We start from the raw sequence: 17697 nt of genomic DNA on the forward strand, positions 1-17697 counted from the left end.
CCAAATCACCGGATGATCCTAGCGCCGAACGGACGGCACCTCCGCGTTCAACACACGTACGGTTGAGGAAGACGTCTCCTCCTTCTTGATCCAGCAAGGGGGAAGGAGAGGTTGATGAAGATCCAGCAGCACGACGGCGTGGTGGTGGATGCAGCAGCGATCACGGCAGGGCTTCGCCAAGCTTCTGCGAGAGGGAGAGGTGTAGCAAGGGGAGAGGGAGGTGCCAAGAGCATGGGTGCGGCTGCCTCCCTCCCCCTCTTTATATAGGCCCCTAGGGGGCGCCGGCCCTAGGAGATGCAATCTCCAAGGGGGGGCGGCGGCCAAGGGGGTGGCTTGCCCCCCAAGGCAAGTGGAAGCGCCCCCCCACCCCTAGGGTTTCCAACCCTAGGCGCAGGGGGGCCCAAGGGGGGCGCACCATCCCACTAGGGGCTGGTTCCGCTCCCACTTAAGCCCATGGGGCCCTCCAGGATAGGTGGCCCCACCCGGTGGACCCCCGGGACCCTTCCGGTTGTCCCGGTACAATACCGGTGACCCCCGAAACTTTCCCGATGGCCGAAACTTGACTTCCTATATATAATTCTTTACCTCCGGACCATTCCGGAACTCCTCGTGACGTCCGGGATCTCATCAGGGACTCCGAACAACTTTCGGATTACTGCATACTCATATCTCTACAACCCTAGCATCACCGAACCTTAAGTGTGTAGACCCTACGGGTTCGGGAGACATGCAGACATGACCGAGACGCCTCTCCGGTCAATAACCAACAGCGGGATCTGGATACCCATGTTGGCTCCCACATGCTCCTCGATGATCTCATCGGATGAACCACGATGTCGAGGATTCAATCAATCCCGTATACAATTCCCTTTGTCAATCGGTACGTTACATGCCCGAGATTCGATCGTCAGTATCCCAATACCTCGTTTAATCTCGTTACCGGCAAGTCACTTTACTCGTACCGTAATGCATGATCCCGTGACCAGACACTTGGTCACATTGAGCTCATTATGATGATGCATTACCGAGTGGGCCCAGAGATACCTCTCCGTCATACGGAGTGACAAATCCCAGTCTCGATTCGTGCCAACCCAACAGACACTTTCGGAGATACCCGTAGTGCACCTTTATAGTCACCCAGTTACGTTGTGACGTTTGGCACACCCAAAGCACTCCTACGGTATCCGGGAGTTGCACAATCTCATGGTCTAAGGAAATGATACTTGACATTTGGAAAAGCTCTAGCTAAACGAACTACACGATCTTTGAGCTATGCTTAGGATTGGGTCTTGTCCATCACATCATTCTCCTAATGATGTGATCCGTTATCAATGACATCCAATGTCCATAGTCAGGAAACCATGACTATCTGTTGATCATCGAGCTAGTCAACTAGAGGCTCACTAGGGACATGTTGTGGTCTATGTATTCACACGTGTATTACGATTTCCGGATAATACAATTATAGCACGAATAACAGACAATTATCATGAACAAAGAAATATAATAATAACCATTTTATTATTGCCTCTAGGGCATATTTCCAACAGTCTCCCACTTGCACTAGAGTTCAATAATCTAGTTACATTGTGATGAATCGAACACCCATGGAATTCTGGTGTTGTTCATGTTTTGCCCTAGGGAGAGGTTTAGTCAACGGATCTGCCACATTCAGGTCCGTATGTACTTTACAAATATCTATGTCTCCATCTTGAACATTTTCACGAATGGAGTTGAAGCGACGCTTGATGTGCCTGGTCTTCTTGTGAAACCTGGGCTCCTTGGCAAGTGCAATAGCTTCAGTGTTGTTACAGAAGAGTTTGATCGGCCCCGACGCATTGGGTATGACTCCGAGGTCAGTGATGAACTCCTTCACCCAGATTGCTTCATGCGCTGCCTCCGAGGCTGCCATGTACTCTGCTTCACATGTAGATCCCGCCACGACGCTTTGCTTGCAACTGCACCAGCTCACTGCCCCACCATTCAGAATATACACGTATCCAGTTTGTGACTTAGAGTCATCCAGATCTGTGTCGAAGCTAGCGTCGACGTAACCCTTTACTACGAGCTCCTCATCACCTCCATAAACGAGAAACATATCCTTAGCCCTTTTCAGGTACTTTAGGATGTTCTTGACCGCTGTCCAGTGTTCCATGCCAGGATTACTTTGGTACCTTCCTACCAAACTTACAGCAAGGTTTACATCAGGTCTGGTACACAGCATGGCATACATAATAGACCCCTATAGCTGATGCATAGGGGATGACACTCATCTTTTCTCTATCTTCTGCCGTGGTCGGGCATTGAGCTGAGCTCAATTTCACACCTTGCAATACAGACAAGAACCCTTTCTTGGACTGATCCATATTGAACTTCTTCAACATCTTATCAAGGTATGTGCTTTGTGAAAGACCTATGAGGCGTCTTGATCTATCCCTATAGATCTTGATGCCTAGTATGTAAGCAGCTTCTCCAAGGTCCTTCATTGAAAAACACTTATTCAAGTAGGCCTTAATGCTGTCCAAAAGTTCTATATCATTTCCCATCAAAAGTATGTCATCTACATATAATATGAGAAATGCTACAGAGCTCCCACTCACTTTTTTTGTAAACGCAGACTTCTCCATAAGTCTGCATAAACCCAAACGCTTTGATCATCTCATCAAAGCAAATGTTCCAACTCCGAGATGCTTGCACCAGCCCATAAATGGATCGCTGGAGCTTGCATACCTTGTTAGCATTCTCAGGGTCAACAAAACCTTTCGGCTGCATCATATAAAGTTCTTCCTTAGGATAGCCGTTAAGGAATGCCGTTTTGACGTCCATTTGCCATATCGCATAATCATAGTACGCGGTAATTTCTAACATGATTCAGACGGACTTTAGCTTCGCCACGGGAGAGAATGTCTCATCGTAGTCAACCCCTTGAACTTGTCGATAACCCTTAGCGATAAGTCGAGCTTTATAGATGGTAACATTACCATCCGCGTCCGTCTTCTTCTTAAAGATCCATTTGTTTTCTATCGCTCGCCGATCATCGGGCAAGTCTGTCAAAGTCCATATTCATTTTCATACATGGATCCTATCTTGGATTGCATGGCTTCAAGCCATTTGTTGGAATCTGGGCCCGCCATCGCTTCTTCATAGTTCGAAGGTTCACCGGTTTCTAACAACATGATTTTCTCCAACAGATAACAAATTTTCTTTCCATCCAATAATCTTCATGATAATTCAATCAATTAGGAATTGAAAGCAATCACTTTTATGCACACCACGTTGGCTGATAAACCCAAATATTTGTCATTGAGAGCTTCAGTTATAATATTCAGAATTGTACAAATTTATATTTTGTCATCCACTTTTGTATTGGGACTAAAAAATATGTTAGACTTTTCAACACTCACCATTTGCCTTGAGGCGATTGCCGCCAAGATAGTAATACATAGCTTTTCTTTCTCCCGCACGAAGGAAGAACAGACACCCTTGCCGCGGTCAGGAGTCTCCACCGCCACTGCCCTTCGGCGGCACCCCTTCGCCGACAGCCTCGGTCGTTGGTGGTGAGTGGGGTCGCCGGATCCACGCATGTGGATCTTTTTTACTCTCGTAGTTTAAATTTTTAGGTTATTCATCGTCTTGGCTTTGGCGGCGGCGATGGCTACGCTTAGTAAAGTTTCTTCAGATCCTACTCCAGCGAGGCGATCAGTCTTATGGTTGGGGATGGATTTGGAAATCAGTCTGTTCAAGCAAGAATGGCGTGGCGACGACGACATCCTCATGGTGGACTTGTGTCCTTGGGCTCCGCCGTTGCGATGACGTTTGCTCCAGCGCCGGCGTGGAGCTTGAGAGGTAGTCCAGGAGCGGATGCAGATTGTCGTCTGCATTGGTGGCATCTGGAAGATGGTGGATCGTGTGCTGGGTTCGTGGTTCGTGGATGGCAGATGTGTTTTTTTCCTCCGGCGTCTTAGTCGTGTGGGGGTGCCAGATCTGGAGTTTGATGGTGTGTCCGGGGTGTTATCCCGGTCTGTTTCGTTCAACGGTAATGATTTCGCTTTTGGTGAGCCACCTTAGAGGTCCGCAAAGCTGCATATTAGCGATGGAACCGCTTCGAGCTCGGGTGTGAAGGTGATCTGTCATTTTTTCTTTGGTGGCTGCTATGGTGGTTCCAGAGGCAGGTGGCGGGCATTGGTGTTAAGTTTAAAGGCTTCTTCGGTCTTGATTGTAATTTTACTTCTTGGTTGTTGTTCCTTTGTGCAAAGGCTAGAGTTTTTCTATCTTTTCAGTTTTGCCAGATTGGTTTATACGTGGTTTGTACTATAATCCTTATAATATATCCCTCTGTTTCAAACTACTCATCGTGGTTTTAGTTCAAATTGAAACGGAGGGAGTATAAAAGATATACATATTATAAAAAAAAACCATTTGCCTTCAGGCCGCACAATAAAAATCCAGGACACAAAGACTTCACATCCATAGCCTTAGCTTACATAAGGATATCAGAGAGTCTATCAACAAATAAAAGATTTAAAATTGATGGAGCATCTCTACTAACCTTTATTCCGGAAATATTTTCATTCTTCTCGGCATTGGCTCAGAGAGCACAAACGTTCTACTAGTACATCTTCTATTTGGAGAGAAAAGAAAGAAAAAATGCTTATGCCTAAAAAGAAAGAAAAAACAAACTTCATTCTTCTCACTTGTCCCGTTTCGTCTTCCTCCGCTTCCGTGCGAGCCCACGCCTTAGGATGTCCATGGCGACGAAGCAAGCGACCCTGCCCAGGTCGGGAGCTTTCTCAAAGGGCTACAACTTCGCGTACGCGTGGGAGAAGGTTGGTACCCGCCTATGCCCCCCTCCCCCCTCCGCGATTAACAGTTCGGGTGGATCTGATCTGAGGCCTCGTTTCTGGCAGAACGCGCCGGTCACAGAGGAGCAGAATGCCGCGATCTCCGCGCTCTCGCACGCTGTGGCAGAGCGGCCGTTCCCGGTCAATCTGGTAAGACGCCGATCTCGCATTTGTTGTTTAAGCTACGCCTCACTAACTGAGATGGCAAATAATGTGATATCGTCTGGGTCTCTGTAATTCGGTTTCAGTTTGTCCCTTGCTGTGTTTGTATTGTGTCGGAGCGCTGTCAAATTCATTTTGTTTTGAAGGATCTGAGATATTTTATTAGCAGTAATAGTGTTACAGACTTTGCAGTACAAGGGTTTAGTGAATTAACAAAAAATGGCGATCACTGTAACATCATTAGCTCACGCTTCCCGTTCTATATTACATTGCCATCAGGGTTAGGCTAAAATTGATCGGGCTGTTATATCAGGAACATGGAGGTACGGCCGTGCCAGAAAAAGAATCTGCTTTGGAGGAGGCGGGTGCAATGGATGCGGTCTTGGTGAATACACATCAGGTAAGTTTTCCCTCGTTGCTATTTATATTGGTTGACTAGGGAACTTTGCGATCTCATTTCTTTGTTGTCCTTATGTTTCATGTTTAACCTTAGGTTGTTTAAGGATAAAAGGTACAAATTTTCTGCAGATTGAGCTAATACTTTGATTACCACCTGTAGTTTTACAAATGGTTTGCTGAACTGGAATCAGCTATGAAATCTGAGGTTTGTGCATATGCTGTTCTTCAGTAAGTAGTGCACAGCTTGGAACGGCGTGCAGAGTTTTAACCCCTCCTTTTTTGTTTTTTGACAGACTGAGGAAAAGTATCGCTTCTACGAGAGTACATTAGAGGAACGTGTTAACACATGTGATGGCATCCTTCAACAAGTAGGACTGTGAACCTTTCTGTTAGTTTATGTGGAAGAAATTTTATAGTGAACATACACATCCTTCATTTTAACATTAAGAACCTCCATTCAGGTGGATGACACACAGAACTTATTTGAAGAACTACAATCCTTGCACTCGAGTGTTGCCATAAAGACACAAACTTTGCATGATGCTTGCGACCAACTTGTATGCCCCTTCTACTCATTCTTGTCTGAATTAACTATCCATTGTGAGATTTCCACAAGAAATGATGTTTAGTTTATAATTTATTGTGCATTCATGCCTACTTTAAGACTAAAATTTGTCAGGTTACATTGACGTGCGTGTCTTTTGCCATCTGTTCAGTTCGAATCCCATGTTAATGTTCTGATTATAGATATTTTTTGTATCCCTACTTATTGCATCATGCGTCTCTTTTGCCATCTGTTCAGTTTGAATCCCATGTTAATGTTCTGATTATAGATATTTTTTGTATCCCTACTTATTGCATCAACTAGATATTTTGTTGGAAAATTTACAATTTGTTTTGACATTTCGATCAGTTGATTGTATGTGGTCTCCTCTCCTGCTATACCAGTTCCTGCATGGATCCTTATAAAATATTTTCCATAAGTTGATACTGTGATTCAGTGTTCAGGATATCGGTAACTTGTAGCTGCTCGGTCGGGTGAGGAGTAGGGATTAATCGGCAATCGACCTATTAACTGAATTTGTTGGTAACCCATTTATCGGTAGGTTAATTAGGGCCATATCTATATGTCTTAGCTACATATAGCAATAATGCAGCAGCAACAGCAATAAAGGAGAGGCAACAAGCAGTAGCAGCAGCATATAGTACAGAGCAGGGGCAGCATATAACATAGCACAAAGCAGATCAGCATATAGCACAGACTGCTTGGGTAGGGGGTGGCGACCTGGAGCAGGAAGAAGAAGGGATGCGAGCTTGGGGAGGGGGAGGCGAGCTCGTCTGACGTGCCGCTGGTGCTGGTCTCGGGGAGGGGGAGGGGCGACGAGCTCGAGCAGGAGGAAGAGGCTCGGTGCCTGGATCCTTGAGGAGTGCAGGCGCCTCTGGCGGATGGCCCCGGCAGCTGCTCGGGGCGGCGGCGGCTGCTCCTAGCCTCCTCCAACGAGGGTTACCACGGGAGGGGAGGGGAGAGTGAGAAGGGAGGGAACGGGCTGACCTAAAACAAAATTTTGGAGCCCAAATTTCTCTCTCCCTCTATTCAGTTGATCGGCCCAGTGGGAAATTGGCCTTACAGCCGATTAATCAGCTGGATCAGTTAACGCGATGGATAAGGTGTTATCGCATCCGTGACCTAGGGATTCAGGATTAACTGGCCGATTACCTTAAATATCGGCCGATATTTTTAACAGTGCTGTGAATTGTGGGATTAAGATAAACTATCATGTTATGTAATTACTCTGGTAAGGATATCATAGGGAATCAATCCAAGTTAGGCTATTGGGAAGTTCTACAAGGAAGACTTAGGTTTCTCAACTAGCTGGACAGCTTACAGAATAAATGCTGTAATGATGATCTCCCATTTTCTTGTTTGTGCATGGCTGTATTATCAACTTGTCATCTGAAAACATATTTTATTTCACCTACTGGAGACAGGTGTAACTTTCATTTTAACCTTTTTATTTTATTTTTGTGTTCTTCTATTTCTAGTAGTATACTAGGGTCCTAAAAGCTTATTTATCTTGTAACTTGGCCATCTTGGTCTGTTTTTTGCTTTCAAATGCTTATGCAGTTGGTGGAGAAACAAAGGCTCATTGGGTTCGCTGAAGCACTCCGAAGTAGGTTAAACTACTTTTATGAATTGGAAAATGTAAGATTTGGCATTCTAGTCTGTCTCTTGAAAATAAGTTTCTGTTTGACATCATGAATGTATTTGGTTGAATAAATACCGTTTCAACAATTTCTTCGTTCAGATGAGAGCATCCTTAACCAAACATACTGGATTCTGCAATGCTCTAATCCTTATCCTATAATTGAATTAACAAACTTAAGAGAAAGCCTACATAATGAACATACTTGTGAAGTTTCTGCTGGTATTTGCATCCTTGCTCTTTCTCAACTGGGTGACTGGTGCTCATTTGTGCAAAAGAAGTGAGCTGTCATTTGGTTGTTGAAAGAATATATGGATATGATTTAGGCTCCATGGATGTCATTAAAATATGAATTGTGCGCCTTGCACTTCATTTTGTCATCTTGTGATTACTTCTTTAATGGACATGCTGAGGAGTACTTCTTTTAACTTTTAAGACCCCATCGAGTGATATTGTTAATAAGGATATTCCATATCTTTGAGATCTAGATCTTTTCTGGTTGCTGACCACACTTTGCCACCTACCAAGCACCGCAGTTTATCAAAATACTGACATTCAGGCTACTATATATATGTGACGTGATGACACGTGAATCTGTAGTCAAGTTCCATTTGTCTCCATAGGCTGATTCATTTTGTCTAATTACCTATTTCCACTTTTCAGGCCTCTACTAGCTTTTATTCTCAGACTATGAACATCGGAAATGAACAGTTTCTCCCACTGTTGAAAAGACTAGATGATTGTATCTTGTAAGTAGTTGTTGCATAACAGTGACATTTTCTCCTTTTCTGTGTTGAGATTTATGGAGCTCATGTTCTATCCTCTGGTGGATATAGATATGTTGAAAATAATCCACTGTATGCTGAATCTGCTGTTTACTTGGTCAAGTTTCGCCAACTTCAGGTGAAGGACTACGTGTGAGGCAAACTACATTTCTAGTCATAACGAATAAGAGCGTGTTAACCTATAGTTATCTACTTCTTGTATTGCAGTCTCGGGCATTAGGTATGATCAGGTCACATGTCTTGTCGACACTGAAAGCCGCTTCATCCCAGGTGCTCCCCCGTTGCATTTAATATGTAGAGTGCTGTAGCTAATATTTACTGGATAGTAGGTTTACTTATTAGCAGGTTCAAGCCGCAATTCGAGGCAGTGGTTCTGGCAAAAATGCTGTTACAGAGGGTGTGGAAGCATCTCTTATCTATGTTCGTTTCAAGGCAGCAGCTGGGGAGGTATACTTTTTCTACATGATCTATGTTTTTTTCCGAACACATCTGTAGTCCATTGAAAAGTTTAAACCATCTGTAGATACTCTATCCATGAAGCTCTGGTAGTATTCAGTTGTAGTTCTGTACTTCTGTTGTTCCTGATTCTTTCTTCTTTCCAGCTAAAACCGGTTTTCAATGAGATTGAAAGTAGATCCTCTAAGAAAGAGTATGCGCAGATTCTTTCAGAATGTCACAGTTTGTTTTGTGAGCAGAGGCTGTACTTGGTAAGTTAAAACCTTTGTACTCTGTTTTGACCTTAAGTCCTTAACTTGATTATATCCTATCACTTGCAATATTGCTTTTAGATACGAGGTACGGTGCAGCAACGCATTTCTGAGTTTGCTAAAAAAGAGACCTTACCTTCTTTTACAAGGTCTGGTTGTGCCTATTTGATGGAGGTAACCACATATTTAGCTAATTATTCTATTTAGATTTCATTTGCTTCCTAAGTTACAACTTACTGTTATATGTGGTAGCATACAGAGAAGTGTAAGGTAGAGGACATTGAGCATCACACTTTGTATATTCAGTGGCCTAGTATTGTGTGTTTACATATGAAATCTCTACTACTTATCTATATGCTTATTACTTACACTACTAAAAAGAACATAAGGTTCCCATTTTGTTCTTTCCTTCGTGCAACTTCTCTACGTATGTTATCCCCCTTCCCCCTCTCCGTTTTGACTTCCCCCTCCCATCTCTGTTTTTTCTCCCACGCCCCCCCCCCCTCCCCTAAAAACGCCTTAGCTGTTCCACATCTTATTGACAACCAAATGAAATCATGTTCTCTTTGGTAATCCAATGTTAACAAATAAAATCCAGCTTTTTGGGTACGCAATCGCATTAACAATAAAATGGCAGCTAAATCACGGTGATTGTGTAGAAAAACAAACTATTTTTTTTGCGCACAATGTACAAAGGATAGACGAGCGGTCACGGGCTAACCTACTAGAATATTTATGCCGCCGCTGAAACGCACAGGAAATTATCCAGCGTGTTAAAACGTAAGTAGTTCTATGTTTTCTGCAATATGCATTTTCAGTATCACACTTATATTTTATCGAAGCTTGTAGCATTCTTGTGGTATGAATTGTTTTTGTTATATCTTCTTTACTGTTAGAAAAAAATGTTAATACTTGTTCGCCCATTTCTTCTCAGGCATGCCAGTTTGAGCACCAGCTTTTTGCTCACTTCTTCCCAGCATCCGCACCAGATGTTTCAACTATGGCTCCTTTAATGGATCCATTGTAAGATTATTTAACCCCCCTTAGTTCTGTTAAAGCCATTTACGTTCATGCTGGCAATCCTACAAGTTACAAGTGATTTATTTGTGCAGTTCAGCAACTTGATTTGGTAATCCTCGCAAAAAAAGGAAAAAAAAACTTGACTTGGTATCACGTAAAGTTAGTTTGACAAACCAAGAGGGCAATAACCAATAATGTGTCCTAACACCTTGTTACAAGTTTTACCGCATGTTGTATGTTGCCAGGAAGTATTGTTTTGTTACTTAGCAGTATAGATGTAGCAAGTCTTGTTTATGTTCAGGTTTACATGCAATATATGTTAGCTATAACCCTTGTGTGTTGTGCTTAATTAACTCAGTATTAGTGGTCTGTATAGACCAATACTTGGCTAGTAGGAGTATGTAGTTGTCTGCTAGTAGTTAATTTGGTTTTTGCTTGTTCTGCCACGTTAGAGATATAGGAATTTGATAACGTTCGGCCGTCAGGTACGGGCACATGGCAAATCGAATGTTTCCGATGGCAAGTTTAGTGACGTGAGGATGGCAACTTTAGTTGGTAAGCATGGTGTTATGCCCACGCTATGTTTCTTCCTTGATTACAGATACCAGATTGAAATACAAAAGAAGGAATGAAGAAGACAGTCAAAGGGGAAAAGTGTTCTGTTCTCCTCCCCTCTCTCCTCTGTTCTTTCCACCTACTTATCCCCATTCGTGTCGATGGTTTCTCCTCGCTGGACTCCTTGCTGGGCACGCCAGGCCCTGTCCAGCTGGCGACTGCGTCGAGAGGCCTTGGGCCGTCTTCCTGGGTTGGGCCACCACATAACATTCCCCACCCCTTGCGGCGCGGCTTGACCCCAAGCCAGCAGAGTAGGAAATCGCTGATGCAACAGAAAGGCTTCCTCCCACGAGTCATGATCTGTAGAACGGTCTGCCCAACGTACCTTGATACGAGGTATGATCTTCCCTCCACGCTGAATGAGTCTTGTTTGCACTACCGCCGCTGGTTGAAGAAGACATAGTGGCTTCGGGGTCGCTAAACTGATATCTGGTTCGACCGTTACTTTGGGAGGCACTTGCTTCTTCAATTGCGAGACATGGACCACATTGTGAATCCTGGAGCTAGATGGTAGATCAAGTTTGTATGCAACCTCCCCAATCCTGCTTAGTACTGTATAGGGCCCGTAGAACTTCAAGGAAAGTTTCTGATTGCGACGAGCAGTGAGGGAATTTTGCAGGTAAGGTTGGATTTTGAGAAAAACCTGCTTGCCCACCTTGAAGGAGCGCTCACTTCGGCTTTTGTCAGCTTGTTTCTTCATGCGTTGTTGAGCCCGTTGCAAGTGCTGACGGAGAAGCTCAGTCATGACGGCAGGCTCATTCATCAGTTCCTGCAGATCGCCACTGGTGGCCGGCGCAGTGATGCCAAACGGACGAGTTTGATACCCGTACAAGGCTTCAAATGGGGTGATGCCCGCCGCAGTGTGATATGTGGTATTATACCAATGCTCAGCTAGCGAGAGCCATTTCGCCCACTTGGTTGGGGCGTCATGCGTGGAGCAGCGTAGGAAAGCCTCCAAGCATTGGTTCAATCGCTCGGTCTGGCCATCAGTTTCCGGGTGTCGGGCAGAGCTCATATTTAGAATTGTGTCTGACAGTCTGAATAGTTCTTGCCAGAACAAGCTAGTAAACACTGGATCACGATCTGAGATGATGCGAGCAGGCATACCGTGGAGGCGATAGACTTGATCAAAGAACATTTGAGCAACTTGCAGTGCTGTATATGGGTGTTTGAGGGGTAGGAAATGCGCAAACTTTGTAAACTTGTCAATTACCACGAGTATGACTTGATAGCCTTGGGAAGATGGCAGGCCTTCAACGAAATCCCAACTGATCGTGTGCCAAGGGTGAGGAGGTATCTCATGCGGCTGAAGAAGGCCTGGCTTGCGATAGTGTTCAGTCTTAGCGCGCTGACATGTGTCACAGCTTTGCACAAATTCAGTGACTGACTGTTTCAGTTTTGGCCAAGCAAATAGCTTCTTCACTCGCTGGTATGTGGCCAGTATCCCGGAGTGCCCTCCCAGTGCGCTAGCATGCAAAGACTGCAATATGTGTTGTTGAGCCAGAATATTGTGACCCACCCAAATGCGATTCTTGTAACGGATCACCCCATTATCCAGCGAGTACCCTCGATCATTGGGTGTGGTCAACGACAATTCTTGCAGCAACTGTTGAGCTGCCGGGTCCTCAGCATAACTGTCCACTAGTGTCTCCAACCAAGAAGGGATGGCCGTTGAGATGGCAAGCAGAGGAGCATCATGCTCGCGGCGCGAGAGTGCATCAGCTGCAGCATTGGTAATTCCTTTTTTATACTGGATGGTATAGTTGAGACCCATGAGCTTGACGAACGCTTTGTGCTGAATCCCTGTACTCAAACGTTGCTCTGTCAGGTGCAAGAGGGCCTGTTGATCCGTACAAATGACAAAGTGTTGATGTTGTAAGTAGGGTCTCCACTTGTCTACTGCCATCAAGATTGCGAGACATTCCTTCTCATAAGTGCTGAGAGCCTTGTTCTTGTGAGAGAGAGCTTTGCTGAGGTAAGCTATGGGATGCCCTTGTTGCATTAGGACTGCACCCACCCCATCCTTGCAGGCATCTGTTTCCAAGACAAAGGTTTGATTGAAATCAGGGACGGCCAAAACTGGTGCTTGAATCATGGCTGTTTTAAGTAGTTGGAATGCCTTGTCAGTGACTGGAGTCCATTGAAAGGTAACTCCCTTTTTGAGTAAATCGGTCAGAGGCCTGCTGATTACCCCGTAGTGCTGAATAAATCTTCGATAATAGCCGGTAAGGCCCAAGAATCCCCGCAATGCGCGTACTGTGGTTGGCACAGGCCACTGCTTGACAACTGCTATCTTTGTTTGATCGGTGGCCACCCCTGCTGCACTGATTACATGACCAAGATATTCAATTTGAGGCTTGGCAAATTCACACTTGGACTGCTTAAGCACCAGGTGGCTATCGCGCATGAGCTGTAGAACGGACCTCAGGTTTGCAATGTGTTCTTGAAGGGTCTTGCTGAACACCAAGATATCGTCCATGAACACGACAACTCCTTCCCGAAATGTCGGTGCTAGAGCCGTATTCATTACACCTTGAAATGTTGCGGGAGCTTCTGACAAGCCAAAGGGAACTACTAGGAACTCGTATAGCCCATGATGTGTCCGAAACGCTGTTTTGTATTCATCCCCTTCCGCCACCCGGACCTGATGATAACCCGCCAGCAAATCCAATTTGGTGAACCAAGCTGCCCCGGCCAGCTCGTCAAGCAGTTCTTCTACTATAGGCATTGGATGCTTATTTTTGATGGTTATGCTGTTTAGCTGCCGGTAGTCCACAGAAAACCGCCATGGCCCATCCTTCTTGCGAACAAGCAGAACGGGTGATGCAAAAGGACTGGAGCTTGGACGGATTATGCCTTTGCGCAAACTTGTCTCTCTATTTCATCTTTTTGTTGCGGGGTGTAGCGATAAGGGCGTACACTGACTGGTTGAGCACCCGGGATAAGGGGAATTTTATGATCAGCCAGACGGCGGGGTGGCAGGGTGGATGGCTCCGCGAACACATCCTTATATTCGTGCAGAACCGTGACCACCTCCGGAGGAAGTTGGTTAGGAGTTGGCACAGTATCAGCCACCGAGCATAATTCCTTCTCTTGGTGCAGACGCTTGATCTGAACTGCATGCTGGATTGCCCCTCGGCGCAGCAGTCCTTTCAATTTCCTTACCGATACGGGTTTAAGAGGCTGATTTCTGTCTTGAATGCCTCGCAAGGAGATGCGGCGCCCTTCGTGAGTGAACTTCATCCACTTCTTGTGCCAATGAACCCACATAGGGCTGTGTTGCTCGAGCCAATCTGCGCGATATCATAACAGCCGAGGGGAAGCACTTTCATGTCTTGGCAGAAGGTATGGCCTTGAGTCCACCAGCACCAGGTGAGCTGGCTCACCGTTTGGGAGCTCACCAGTGTCCCTCCTCCTGCAATTACATATGAAGCTGGTTTTATTTGTTGCACGGGAAGCTGTAACTCGTCCACTATCGCTGTATCCACAAATGAGCAATTAGCGCCAGAGTCCACCAAAATCAGCACTTCTCGGCTGCCAATTCGACCATGGAGACACATGGTGCGTCGCTTGACTGGCGGAGTCGAGCCACTGTCACCGGCCAAAAGCATTACCTCTTCATCCGAGCTGGAATCTGATAGATGTTGAGGATCGGGAGGATCATCTAACTGCAACACCTCCAGTAATTCTTCCATGACATGAATGGGCACCTTATCAGGACATTTGTGGCCACGTGCCCACGGATCACCACAAGTGAAGCAGAGATTCTTCGACTTGCGGTAGGCACGTAGTGCTTCCAGCTTTTCAGACCACTTGCGCGAGTCCTCGGGAACTGCTGGTGACTTGTGCTTCTCTATGGAGGAGGATGCCTTGTGATATGATCGATGGCCTGATTTGACATTTGCCACCGACTTGTCATGCTCCAACTCCGCTTCCTGCAACAAAGCCAAGCAGCTAGCAGTATCCACATCCTCAGGACGGTGTAAAACAACGGCAGAACGAATATCGGAACGCAGCCCAGCAATGTATCGTTCAACAAAAAGGACCTCATGAGTATTGGGGTCAGCTAAGAGAATTTGGTGCTGAAGAGTATCGAATTTTGTTGTGTATTCCTGAACTGATCCTATCTGACTCAGCAGCAACAACTGACGCATGTAAAAGTTGTGTTTATCCTTGCCCCACTTCTCTGCAACTGCGGCACGCAAATCGTCCCAGTGCTGAAACTGTTTGCGTTTTTGTGCCATTTTTAGCCAGAGGGCTGCATTGCCTACTACATTCAGCGCCGCGAACTTGACTTTCATGTGTTCGGACACTCCATATATGTCAAAATACAGCTCGCAGTTGTCGATCCAGACTTGGTAGTCTTCCCCATCAAATTTGGGGAAATCCATCTTCGGTGTGCTACCGAAGGAGGACCGGACCGCACGACGCTCGCCATGGACAGACTCCAGATCATGCAGAGGACGGTTGGGCGGAAACGTACCATGAGCCGGAGGCAGAGTAGGGAATTGAGGATCCCCCAACACTGGCCCCCGTTGCTGGTGTTGACCGCCGTGCCCATAGGGCCGATCCACGCCGATCGAGCGCACTTCGACCGTCGGAGGCGCGGTCGAAGAAGAGGCCAGGCCCGGAGGAATTGGAGGCCGCTGTGGAGGCGATTCCAGCGCGTTGAGACGCGTGGACGCATCCTCGGCATGCAGCTGAAGAAGCGACGCCGATGTAGTGAGAGTCTGCGTCGTCGCCTCCATTGACTGCATCCACGCAGTGATGCCCTTGAGTTGCTCCGCGATCTCGTCCAGCTTGGTGTGCGTCTCCGCGTTGTGCTGCTCGATTCCCTTCATTGCGGCCGAGATCTGTGCCTGGACAGCGGTAGGCGGTCTTCTCTTGGGCGCCAGATCGACGCCCGAATCGGGCGTTCCTGCCGAAGGATGGGGATTACGGTGGCGGAGCGAACCCACCACCAACCGCGATCGGACTGACGGATCGAGCCGGAACCGAGGAGGATCGACGACCTCTGATACCAAATTGTTATGCCCACGCTATGTTTCTTCCTTGATTACAGATACCAGATTGAAATACAAAAGAAGGAATGAAGAAGACAGTCAAAGGGGAAAAGTGTTCTGTTCTCCTCCCCTCTCTCCTCTGTTCTTTCCACCTACTTATCCCCATTCGTTTCGATGGTTTCTCCTTGCTGGACTCCTTGCTGGGCACGCCAGGCCCTGTCCAGCTGGCGACTGCGTCGAGAGGCCTTGGGCCGTCTTCTTGGGTTGGGCCACCCCATAACACATGGCAACTTCGTTCTTTATTTTGACAGAAAATTGCCGTGTGTGTCAACTAACTTGCCATCCTTGCGTCACTAGAATTGCCATCGAAAAATTCGATTTGCCATGTGCTCGAACCTGACGTCAGGTACTTATCATTTTCGGAGATATAAATGGCAGGGTTGTGATAGGCTTGGCGAGCCAACGTCAAAACTCGGCCACTCTCATGGAGATGAAATCCAAAAGATTTTCGTTGGAGCGTAACCCTCTCAGCGACGTGCCACATCGGAACCCGGGTGTGGTGTCAAATAGGCAATGGCCGGGCCGTCACCCCCTCGGTGGCACGCCATATTTTGATCTGGATACTGTGGCAAGTGAGCAAGTATCGGGTCGTCGCATCCTTAGAGGCGCGCTACATTGCCGCCCATGTGTAGTGGAAAATGAGCAAGGGTCTTCGCATTTGACTCGACGAGTGCGAAGTGTAAGGAAGCTAGCCGAGCCTAGGAGGATTCACTTAGGTAGCTAGAACGTAGGGTCCCTGACAAGTAAGCTCCAGGAGCTAGTTGATACAACGATGAGGAGAGGTGTTGATATCCTTTGCGTCCAAGAAACCAAATGGAGGGGGCAGAAGGCGAAGGAGGTGGAGGATACCGGCTTCAAGCTGTGGTACACCGGAACGGTTGCGAACAACAATGGAGTAGGCATTTTGATCAACAAGGGCCTCAAGTATGGAGTGGTAGACGTGAGACGTGGGAAACAGATTATCCTGGTCAAGCTGGTAGTTAGGGACTTAGTTCTCAATGTTATCAGCGCGTATGCCCCGCAAGTAGGCCACAACAAGAACACCAAGAGAGAGTTCTGGGAAGGCATGGAGGACTTGGTTAGGAGTGTACCGATTGGCGAGAAGCTCTTCATAGGAGGAGACCTCAATGGCCATGTGGGTACGTCTAACACAGGTTTTGAAGGGGTGCACGGGGGCTTTTGCCATGGCATCAGGAATCAATAAGGAGAAGATGTCCTAAGCTTTGCTCTAGCCTATGACATGATCGTAGCTAACACCCTCTTTAAAAAGAGAGTATCATAGCTAGTGACTTTTAGTAGTGGTCAACACTCTAGTCAGATTGATTTCATCCTCTCGAGAAGAGAAGACAGGCGCGCGTGCCTAGATTGTAAGATGATACCTGGAGAGAGTGGCTTCCACTTTCGGATTCATGTCCAGCGAGACAAGCATGCCAAAGTCGCTAGAACGAAGTGGTGGAAGCTCAAGGGGAAGGGAGCTCAGACGTTCAAGGCCTTGTGAGGAAGGAGGGATGCAGACAATACGTGGATGAATATGGCGACTTGCATTCGTAAGGTGCCCTCAGAGGAGTTTGGAGTGTTCAGGGGAAGTAGAAGCAAAGCTAAAGATACCAGGTGGTGGAATGATGATGTCCAGAAGGCTAAAGAAGAAGATTGATTTTTTCAGACGCCTATACATGGATAGGAGTGCAGACAACATAGAGAAGTACAAGATGGCAATGACGGCTGCAAAGCGAACTGTGAGTGAAGCAAGGGGTCGGGCGTATGAGGACCTCTACCAGCGGTTAGACATGAAGGAAGGCGAAAGGGACATCTATAAGATGACCAAGATTCGAGAGAGGAAGACGAGGGAGGTTGACCAAGTTAAATGCATCAAGGACGGAGCAGACTAGCTCCTGGTGAAG

The 17697-nt window shown here is 46.5% G+C and overlaps 1 protein-coding gene across 3 annotated transcripts in view; it reads left to right on the forward strand.

Moving 5' to 3' along the window:
• Window positions 1-4622: 4622 nt before the first annotated feature.
• The window catches only part of LOC123162154 (conserved oligomeric Golgi complex subunit 3), a 36210-nt gene continuing 23135 nt past the window's right edge, over window positions 4623-17697 (forward strand). The window contains exons 1-14 of one of the 3 annotated variants that reach the window (XR_006481074.1): window positions 4623-4826; window positions 4908-4991; window positions 5317-5403; window positions 5563-5607; window positions 5696-5770; window positions 5864-5959; window positions 7528-7605; window positions 8270-8355; window positions 8443-8509; window positions 8599-8661; window positions 8734-8838; window positions 8994-9098; window positions 9180-9272; window positions 10033-10121. Coding sequence is in view for 2 of the 3 variants with exons in the window: in XM_044579944.1 (XP_044435879.1) it covers window positions 4743-4826; window positions 4908-4991; window positions 5317-5403; window positions 5563-5607; window positions 5696-5770; window positions 5864-5959; window positions 7528-7605; window positions 8270-8355; window positions 8443-8509; window positions 8599-8661; window positions 8734-8838; window positions 8994-9098; window positions 9180-9272; window positions 10033-10121 (1157 nt within the window). In the remaining variant the exon portion in view is untranslated. The remainder of the gene's footprint in view (window positions 4827-4907; window positions 4992-5316; window positions 5404-5562; window positions 5608-5695; window positions 5771-5863; window positions 5960-7527; window positions 7606-8269; window positions 8356-8442; window positions 8510-8598; window positions 8662-8733; window positions 8839-8993; window positions 9099-9179; window positions 9273-10032; window positions 10122-17697) is intronic. The other 2 variants (XM_044579944.1, XM_044579945.1) reach the window with 2 other exon arrangements.

This window comes from Triticum aestivum, chromosome 7B (assembly GCF_018294505.1).
Source record: "Triticum aestivum cultivar Chinese Spring chromosome 7B, IWGSC CS RefSeq v2.1, whole genome shotgun sequence".
Lineage (NCBI taxonomy): Eukaryota > Viridiplantae > Streptophyta > Magnoliopsida > Poales > Poaceae > Triticum > Triticum aestivum.